Genomic DNA, 11002 nt, shown 5'->3' on the forward strand with positions numbered 1-11002 from the left:
AGACACCTTTGCCGAAATGGTAATCTCGGATTTAGCGGAAGCCAGTAATGATTTCAAGTGCCACAAACAAAACCTAAGTAAGGAAGAAAAGGCGGCAGTAAAATCCATCCATTTCAAGGACACATCCCATCTGGAGCACCTTTACCAGAGTCCAACTACCATCTTAAAGATCAGAGACTGCCTTAAGATCACGGTATCTTGGACTTTAGCGCTGGGGACTTTAATATTGTTTGCGCACTATTTATTATCAGGTTTGGAATAACCTGACATTATTGTCACCTAGCTGCTTGCTCTTACAGCAATTGCTAGATTATTTGTTGTTTTAGCACTTATTATTGTTTAGCACACTGTTGTTTACACTTACATGTCAGTGTAGGTTAGCGCTTTTGGAGGGGTCATCTTCTTTGTTTTGTATATACAGATATAGGTCCTACGTCATAACCAAGCAAGCTGTACGTTCCAATAAACACATTTGCAATGCTGTTTCAGTGCTACAATCTGCTTTCTACGAAATGCAGAAAAGGAGAGACACGAGACTACATGTCTATCGACTGCAAAAACAGATGCCATGGGGTACAGTCAGAGTTTATGAGAACCCCGCCACAGGTGAATTGTAGTGAACAATGATGCTTAGCCAGACGCTGATGGTCATGCTAGTGACAGGGAACAAGACATTGCATGACATATGGAGGAACTCGTTTCCAAGCGAGTAAAAGTAGGGTTGGAGAAATGGAAAGATAAGCTTGAGCAAGAAGTCTTCCGCAAGCCACTAAAGCATGCCAAATTAGAAAGAATACTTGGAGGCACTGGTTATGTGCCCAGGCTATAAAGACTTTATCACCTGTGTCCTCTTTAAACATGACTACAGAATGTGGTCATGAACTGATAAAGGGGTTACAAGCCTCTGTACTTCACCTCATGAGTACCAGATAATTGCCCCAAAAGGTGAAAAACAAAATTACTGGTAGGACTGAAAATTGTCTTGAGAAAATACTTTGTGCTAAGGAAAACCATGAAGGTTCAGAAGCAGAATGTTCAAAGGTTAAAGGTTAGAGAAGCGATGAACTTTTGCGCCGGTTTTGAATGCTTCGAGTTCTCATCACTCTTTACCTCAAGATAAAAGATAACCAGATCCACAAGTTTCGTCAGAATCCAAAGAAACAATCTGACAATGATGACAGCATTGAGATGTCTGGAGACCTACTGTATCGTCCAAAAGATTTCTCCTAAAGGTTACATTTTCTCAAGAGAAAGGGGGAGGGGGTTAAATGGCTGAGCATAGACAGAGATACACTCTGAGGGGAAACGTTATGTGAGAGGGTGAAGGGTTCAATCCTTCATGCTGCTGGGATCAGAAGACCACACCGTGGCTGTTAGGTCTAGTATTTTAAATAAACTCCTAATTGAACAGGTTTAAAAGGCAGGAAGTTACTTCCTGTCACTGTTTCTCAACCTGCAAGAGAGGAGGGTCACAGGAGAATTGCCAGAGACCAGCTGGGAGTCAAACCCAGCTCCCAGCTCAAAGCCTGCAAGGACTTCTTGTTCCTAGAGGGATTTACCTGGAAACAGCGAGGACTCAAAACCCTGCATCCCAGAGAAGCCTGCAAAGAAACAGGATAGTAATTGCTCCAAAGGACTTCCTGGGAATAGCATGACTTCACAGCCTATAACAAAAGGTTACTTGGAGACAGCTGGGACCCTTACCTGCTCCAAGATAAGGACTTTTAAAGACTTTCTATGTTGTGGTTTACTGTCTGTCTAAGGGCCTCATGCAGTAAGCGTCGATTATGTGAAATCGGCAATCTTACCGATTAGTCATGTTATTGGCGTTTTTTCCTCTCCATATGCAGTAAGTGCCGAATACATTCAAAATCAACCCGAAAACAAATCCGCCCACTCTCACGATGATTAGCCGATCACACACAGGTGTATCGGCGTGCGTGGCGCGGTGCTGATAGGTTGCCCAATCACAAATCTTGCTGAATCAGGCGAAACAAGCATGTTTTGGATTGCGCGCCATATTTAAAGGCAACGTGTACTGCTAATCATTCTCTGTGTTGTTGGGAGTGAGAGAGAGAGAGACGCACAGAGCTGGCTGTTTGAAGATTTGCATATTGACTGAGAGACTTGTTGTGTATTGGGTGAGCTTTGTCCATTGTTGTTTTGTTTACATCTTTGTCTTGTTTTATATGTGGAAGTGTTTCGTGTGATTGGCTGTACATTTATTGTCTGTTTTTTGTGAGTGCTGGAAGTATGCCCGCAAAGCGTGGGAAGAGTGATGCTGGTGGGAGTGGGAGTGCTACTCGTGGGAGTACGCGTCGGAGTGAACGTACTGTTCAGGGGAGTGATGTTGCTGAGAGTGAGAGTGGTGTTGCTGGGAGTGGGAGTGCTGGTGCTGGGAGTGGGAGTGCTGTTGCTGGGAGTGGGAGTGCTGGTGCTGGGAGTGCTGGTGCTAGGAGTGTGAGTGCTGGTGCTAGGAGTGTGAGTGCTGGTGCTAGGAGTGTGAGTGCTGGTGCTAGGAGTGTGAGTGCTGGTGCTGGGAGTGCTGCTGGTGGCGCAGTTGCTGATGGGGTGGATGGTGGTGGCGTGCTTGCTGGTGGGCAGCTTTTGGAGGCTCTTCCATTGGAAGAAGGAGAGTCCAGTCAGCACAAGCCAAGCTCTGACCCTAAACCTGCTCGGAAGAAACGTGTGGAGAAGCCACGTAATCCTCGCTTCAATGACCAGGAAAATACAGCTCTTGTCACTGGCATTCTGGAGCACTATGACAGTATATATGGACATTTACTAGGTAAGTGTACATTTACATTTATTATTCAAATACATGTGATCCTAGGTCATCTGAGTTTTGTTCATATGCAAATATGGCTTCACAATATCTTTCTATGTTAATTAGTCTGGAAACACAGCTTTTTAGCATGCCTTACAAGGACAACTAAACACAGGCGGTCAATTTGCCATAACTGCATACAATATGAATGCAACCTTGCTTACATGTATAGGTTTAGTAGTGAATGCTCATGTGCTTCACATATTACACATAAAACAGCATGTTTGCTATCTCTTGGAACAGCTAGCAGTGTAGGAAACTGGTGCTTATATTATTATTAATTTACCTCATATATTTGATATGTTTTTCAAGGGCGGACAAGTTCAGCAAGCAGAAAAGAAATGTGGGACACAATAGTCATTGGTGTCAATGCGTGTGGGAATCATGTGAGGGACAAGCGGAATTGTCACAAGAGATTTGATGATATTAGGTCCAAATTGAAAAAGAAAATACAACACCAACGCGTGCATGCTACTGGCACTGGAGGTGGGCCCACACCACAACGTCTCATATTAAGTCCATTGGAGGAGCTGCTTCGGGCAAAATTACTTCCCGTCGTCGTGGAAGGCTTACCTGGTGACCGTGATATAGGAATTTACCCCTCACAATTTCCACCAGGTGAGAAATATTACTGTACTAGGCGTGTCGTTGCTTACAGTTATTTTGCATAGTTACACTGCTTTTTATACTGTCTTCACAATATAAGCATACCTGCATCTATATATGTATATGTCTGATTCTGTATACATATATATCTCAAAATAGACATATATGTTGTAGTCCTACTAAAAGCAGTAACTAATATAGCACGTGCCATTGCGTGCTCATTTACATGTGAATTCCCAAAATGCATAGCTGCAGTGGAAGCAATTGATGGTGGGCGAAGATGGGGAACAACAGGGTAGTACACATGTGTAACACATGTTAATCAGAAATTATTACTAGCTACAGGTACAGAACAGAAATATGTAGAATATTATTGTGTATTTTATTTATTTTACTCCGACAAACATGACATTACTGCCTATTTTAAGCATGCATCAAATATATTGCATGCAACGGCCTACAAACATCACTTGCACTAACACATCTATAGTTGTTAATGAAAAGGTCCATTTTTGATTTAAGTCATATACAGACAGCATAATGAGGCACACGTATCATATTTTATGTCATTGTTTTCATAACTTAAAAACTGCACACGACTATTTAGCTCATCTACCATTGTGTTAAAGCAGCTGCAATTAATATCTCATCACAGCATACACTTCAACAGAGGGGGTGGGGTTCAGCACACACACTAATTACAGCCTCATTTTAGGGGCAACTTAGTTCACACCATTTTCACCTGTTTCAAGTAATTGAAAGGTGTGGCTCATTAGGCTTTTTGGGGAAGGGAAAACCGTTCTTACAACCTCACTAGCACAACTGAAGTTAATCACACTCATTTGAAAGCTTCACTTTAGCTACTAAATGCCCCAACAACTCATTACTTATCAAACCGTACGTCACACATTAGTTCACTCATATCTATAGTTGAACTACTATCAACGACACATTATCACACACTGCATGTGTTGTCTTGTTGAGTCACAGCCACATTCAGGTGTGCCACATCTTATATTAATGTACCACACATATCCTCTACCAAAAACAACACTTTTTGCAATATGACCACCTTCATGATAACCATTGTGAATGGTCATCTCATGATAGTTATGTACATTATGATACTGATATCACTACACAACATATGATTTTTATGTACTAATTTAATGTATTTTTCCTCACGCATTACTGCAGAACCATAGTATGTTGTATGTTAGGGAACTCAAAAGTTCTAAGTACACAGGCATGTACATTGTTATTACAACTATTTATGTTCACTTTCACACACACATTTTGGGTTAAGGAAATGATGCTGTTAGATACTCATAAATACAGAACATACAATAACTGTTTGTTCAATATTTACACATGTAAATGTAAAACTTATGTTATTGTTATATATAGTTGCCCCTGAAGGACATGTGTCACCTGAGACTGAACAAGTGTCTTCACCTGGGTCAGCCAGCTCAACACACCTAGAAGGTGAGTGTATCAGTTGGTGGCCATATAATATGTGCTCTTCTATATGTTATGTTGTCATGTTCATTATTTGTTTTGCACATCTTCTTTAAATAGGATTACTTAGTGTCAGTGAAAATGAAGTGTAAGGCAACTTGTATTGTGTTAGTGATGTTAACTATCATGTAGGAGTTTTGAGTTTACAGCAAGTTTTCATTCACTCATATTTCATACTGAGTCCAAACATTATTCTTAAGTCAAGGTAGTTTTTAATGTGAGGTTATAAAACGTATGGAAACATGTTAGTTGTTACTTATGACACAGTACAATTACATAGTAACACAGCAGAGATTAACATGACATTTAATAATTTGTACATTTATTTGTAGAACATGATGAAGAGGATTTTGAAGATGATGATGATGATGATGATGATGATGATGCCGCCGCCGCCGCCATAGACACACAAATACAAGCAAGTGACCATGAAGAGGTTCCAATTGAAACTGTTTTACCGCCAAAACGTCCAGCAAATACCACATATGATGCAATTGTAGCTTCTGAGGGAAAAATTGTGGAAGCAGAAAATCGTCGCCATTCAGACTTCATGACAGTGCTGGAAAGGATGATTGCACTGCAGGAAGAAACAGTTTCACAATTGGCACATCTCCACAGAGTCTTCATTGAAGTGCCTAAACAGTTGCAAAAAATCAACACCTCATTCGAAGCATTAGTTGTTCAGCAAACACAAGCTAATTACTGGAGAATGACTAATGTACCACGATTCAACACCTCACAGGCAGGATCTGTTCATGCAGGTCAGTTTTCACCACATTCATCTGATATTCATTCACCAGGGCCAAATGTTACCGGTCAAGTAGCAGACATTGCTGTGCAGTTTCCTGATGACATCCTACCGCTGCCATCTGTACAAATTCAGCAGCAGACACCTACAAAGGAGGCGACAAAAACAAAACAAGACACACATGAAACAGACCAACCATCACTTGTGCAGTGTCTACCAACTTGCTCACATGTGTCAGTGGGCACAAGCCCTGTCCGTGAACAGTCACTACCCAAAAGCCCTGTAGGTGAATCACTGCCCAAAAGCCCTGTAGGTGAATCACTGCCCAAAAGCCCTGTAGGTGAATCACTGCCCAAAAGCCCTGTAGGTGAATCACTGCCCAAAAGCCCTGTAGGTGAATCACTGCCCAAAAGCCCTGTAGGTGAATCACTGGCCACAAGCCCCGTAGGTGAACAGTCACTGCCCAAAAGCCCTGTAGGTGAGTCACTGCCCACAAGCCCTGCCCGTGAAGTGCCAGAGGCCACTCAAAGTGGCTCTGCTGTGCCTAAAGTTGGTGGCAAAAGAAAAAGGAAAATTCAAGAGACAACAAGCAGGCCTGTTACTCGCTCGCAAAAGGAACAAAAAAAATAAATGTTATAATTCAGAAAATATGTCTTTGGCCTTGTTTTGTTGACTTCACATTATCTAATTACTATTGTATGTATGCTGAAGACTGTGTTGTTTCCAAACTTTCAAGTATGTTCTTGTACACGTGAAGTTTTGGAAATGTTAACACTCAATTAATGAATACTGTTATAAATATTTATGTATTAATCGTCTGTTCAGTAATGGTCCACCTGGAACCAGTTGCAAAGTTTAGAGAAGCTGCCATTGACTTTGCAGCAAAACATTGCATTTGGGTGTGTTAATTGATGTAAGAATTGCATATGCATATTAGTCACATGCATTTATAAAAACACCTAAGTAACTGCAAACATCTTTCTTGTACGTGTACAGCAGGATTATGTGTAAATTATTAATTACCTTTGCCTTGCTTGGGCATTCTAATTTTGTCCTTTAATCATTTGTGTGTTCTTGTTTCAATAACATCTCAGAATGTATAAAAATATATATACACACACACACTCAGTGCGTGTGCGTGTGCGTGTGCGTGTGCGTGTGAGTGTGAGTGTGAGTGTATATATATATATATATATATATATAGTACTATATAAACTGGTATACATGTATTTTACAAACTAATACACTTCATGCTTCCTTGTGAAAGCACACTATTTTAATAATACAGGCATAATGTTTGAGAAATATCCTAAGTATGAGACTCTAACAGTATTGTGCTTAAACAAATGTTTATTACTTCATTCAATCATGTTTCTCACCATTTAAATAGGTTTCATACAAGGTATACTTACTGCCATCAATGTTGTGTGTACTCCTGCAATATTAAAAAAAATAAAATATAATATATAAATATATATATTTTTATAAGAAAGAGATATTTATATATATATATATATATACACACGTATTTAAACTCATGCAGACAGGGAGTTAACCAGACTTTCACATACACACAGAAATGTAAGCGGGGAAAAAACATTTCTTTTTGCAGGTGTGTGTTTGAACTGATATGCCTGGCTAAGAAATATTTTCACACAGTGGTCTTTGTTACTGTTCAAAAAAACACTATGTGAATGCATTCAAATTCTAGGGATGTTTTTCACAAACGAGATAAAAGAAGGAGAAATGTTTCTCCCACAGTCCCATATCACAAACCACAACTGTTAACCCAATTAGACAAACAAATCCAATTGGCGTTTGAAATAAGGAGTCAAAGTAGTTAGTTTTGTTGACCTTGACAAGGAAAAACAGGAGTTTGTTAGCCATTCAGCACATTCATTTTGATGAGCAAATAACACAGACCTGCACACAGCTTTTGTGCTACTCAGACATGACTGATGAATTCGTTAACAATATTAATCCCCTTTTAGGGTATAAGTACATGATCTGTGAAGCCATCTTGAGCAGTCGCGGACAGAAAGCAAGCACACGCCAAATCGATGATTTCATTCGAGCAAAATATCCTTATTACCAAGACCGTAAGCATGCACGGAATTTTAATTCCTCAATAAGATTCACTTTATCAAGTAATGACTTTTTTGAACGTGACCAGGATAAGCTACAACACACCTATGGTTTCTGGAAGATTGCCCCGGAAAAACAATTTCTCCTGAAAGACGGCACTTATATTGTCGTGAAAGGCATATTTATTCCTAATGGCAATAGCAATGTATCCGCTACTACTGATCCGTTTGAATCGATACGTGCAGCCTCCATTCCTGAAACCCACATTGTACAAGAACAAAAGTACTATGATTATGTACCAAGCCTTTCAGCTGAAAAGGCATTGGAATGGGAACCCGAAGAAATTAACCTACCTCCCGACCAATTATTTGAAGAAAGCAGTGGCGATTCCTATGAGCGCATCCTGGAGGAGATATGTGTCATACTGGATTCAGCGGTTGGGTCAAGCGTGGATGAAAATGCCTTGCATTTCTGGAGCGACCAGTTGCAGCCAGGCGAAGAGTTAATTCTAGAAGAATGGTAAATATAACAATCGTTATGCATTGACTCTGCGTTTAAATTTTTTTTTTTTTTGTAACCACCATTTTCACTTTCAATGCGTGGATACAGCGTAACATTGCAGACTGCATAACATGTAGCGATCACAAACAAATTGTTTCCTAATACAATATAGTAGAACCTGAAAGAGTAGTACACATTGCTGACGGTATACATATACTACTTTCCTATCCCTTTAAACATATTAGCAACATTTTTCCATAACTCTAACACATACCTGTTTTGTTATCATGCAACATCTACAACATTGAAAACCGGGTCCACCACGTATGACGTGGGACCCTTGTCATGGGCCAAGGCGTCCTTAAAAAGGATTACGGATGTAAGTCCCGCCCCCAAGCGACGTGCGCGCCTCAAAGCCTATTGGCTGTCATGTTTTGTTATAGTAACGGTAACTGCAGTGTGTGATGCGTGCGGCTCAGTGTTTGTAGGCGTACCCTGGGCGTTAGCCGAATGTTAATTGAGTGGGAGGAGTGTTAGCGTGCGTTTCACGCTGGCTTAACATGACGTCACACGTATTGCATTTGCGCATTGTGTTATCGGCCGTCCTTTCTGTCCAAACACGTCTGGTTTAAAAGAATACAGATGTACTCGTTTAGAATGATTTTAGTTTCATCTTCATTGTATTTGAAATAAAGATGTGATGTTTACTGGTATTTTCTACATGTATTGAACGCACAACGTTCGCTTTGTTTTGCGCATGCGCTAACAGTTAGTGGAGCCAAGCGTGAAGTGCGTGCGCACACTAAGATGTGCGCGCACATTTTTCAGTATACAGGCAACGTTCACTTCATATACATAGTTATGGCTGCTACAAATGATAATAAAAATTACATACTGATGTACACTTGTAGTTGTAACATATAAATGAGTGACGTGTGTATGTACACAATCATATAGAGCTGTGTAACGCGTTGTCACGGATACATATATAGTAAGGTGCCATATTTGACCATCATGTGTTTGCTGTATTTCAGAGATGTCGGGGAAGATACAATCGGATCAATGTATGATTTCAGAAGAGTCTACCTTTATATGAGATGATTGTGAGGAGGAGCCACCGACTACTATACTACATATGGAACTAATTTTATATTGCTTGCAGCGCTTATTAACAAACAATTAAAAAAGTGATACCCTTATGCCTATATTGCATAAGCACTTAATTAACATAATGATGTTGCAAAATAGTGCCTATTGAATTTTTCTTGAGTGTTCTTTAATGACTACTAACATTTTATGACATGGTGTGTTTTTTATATAACAGTCATTCCCACTCTGCTAACACATTTGTGTATTCTATTGTGTAATGGAACGTATGACTGTCGAAACTATGTAACAATAATAATAATAATAATATGAGCATGTTCATGTATAGGGCTGCTAGTTGTACGCAGCGATTTACAGACACATGTTTCAGCCTGAGGTCCCTGGCCCGTGGAACGTACAAATGTTTTTTTGCCGCATGAGGCACAGGGAGATAAAGTGACTTGGCCAAGGTCACAAGGAGCCCACACCGGGAATTGAACCAGACTCCCCTGCTTCAAACTATCAGTGCCAGTGTGTGTCTTTACTCACTGAGCCACTCCTTCTCCCAATGTAAAGGACACTTACAACCAAGTAGCCATTTATATTTAAAATCTCTTGTTACATGGGTATGTAGATAAAATGGTTTGGGACTGTAGCAAATAATGTTACTGGCCAGATGTTATGGTCCCCTCCAATGCATGATGTTCTGAATATGACATCACCATCATGTTATGAAGTACGTTTCTGTGTATATTTCATTAACCTAACTAACCATAGTTTACGGTGTTTATTAATCGTTTAAAAATACATAGTATAGTCAATATGATGATATAAGCTACCATAATAAAGCTGGTGTTATCATTTGTCGGTGTTATACATGGATCCTACACCAATTGATAGAGACACAAACAGTTGTCTTAAAAAGTGTGTCTATGCTAGTGATGAATGTGCTCCCGTAAGTAAACAAATAAGTACAGTTATCCCCTTTTCTCCAAACACCTCTATATTACATGAATGGAAATTATAAGGAAACATACATAAAATGTGATGAAATGTGAGTAATCATTTTGTAATACAATGCACATGAAACCTCAAGAGTAGCTAAATGCATATACATGATACAGAAAGTACATATATGTAACATTTGTGTTTAAACCAATATGTTGGGTTTTTAGTTCAAATAATTATAGGAAGATTGAGGTAGCCACATCTTATGAGAGATGTCAGCAAATATACATACCATGATCAGTCATACTGCAAATATACCTATAATGCAAAGGAACAATATATAAATTGCAAACATTGACATGCCATCTTCAGTACCGTAAACAACACATCAAAGTGTGTATTTGGTGTTAAATGTGCAACACCATGTATATTTAATGACATTCAAAATGTAAATGAGCCTGGTGTACACATCATATGGATGTACATGTTACACTGCACCAATAACATTGTATGTATGCATACTAGAAGCATGAATGAGTATGGGCATAATATGTGTTTTGTCTTAGCATAAGGAATAACACAATGCTAAAATATTATTGCTTTGTTACCCAAGTTGTATTCACATACACACAACTAAAGTACAATTGAAGAGGGATTATATAACCTGTGCAACAATAACATAC

General features: G+C 39.5%; 1 protein-coding gene and 1 long non-coding RNA gene across 3 annotated transcripts; one reads left to right on the plus strand and one right to left on the minus strand.

The window, feature by feature from the left end:
• Positions 1-3141: 3141 nt before the first annotated feature.
• LOC142488215 (uncharacterized) lies at positions 3142-6355 on the plus strand. Of its 2 annotated transcripts, XM_075588598.1 has the most exons (4): positions 3142-3445; positions 4841-4918; positions 5284-5930; positions 5964-6353. In XM_075588598.1, exons 1-4 carry the CDS (start codon positions 3169-3171, stop codon positions 6327-6329), a joined length of 1368 nt encoding a protein of 455 aa, XP_075444713.1. In that variant the 5' UTR covers positions 3142-3168; the 3' UTR covers positions 6330-6353. The 2 variants fall into 2 exon arrangements, with proteins under 2 accessions (XP_075444713.1, XP_075444706.1); XM_075588591.1 differs by having other exon boundaries at positions 5284-6355.
• On the minus strand, positions 5163-10640 carry LOC142488228 (uncharacterized). Its single transcript, XR_012799395.1, has 4 exons — positions 10612-10640; positions 8138-8292; positions 7112-7134; positions 5163-5844 (listed from the first exon to the last, which is right to left on the minus strand). It is a non-coding gene; the product is annotated as an uncharacterized LOC142488228 (long non-coding RNA).
• Between the last annotated feature and the right edge of the window lie 362 nt (positions 10641-11002).

Source organism: Ascaphus truei, chromosome 1 (assembly GCF_040206685.1).
Source record: "Ascaphus truei isolate aAscTru1 chromosome 1, aAscTru1.hap1, whole genome shotgun sequence".
NCBI lineage: Eukaryota > Metazoa > Chordata > Amphibia > Anura > Ascaphidae > Ascaphus > Ascaphus truei.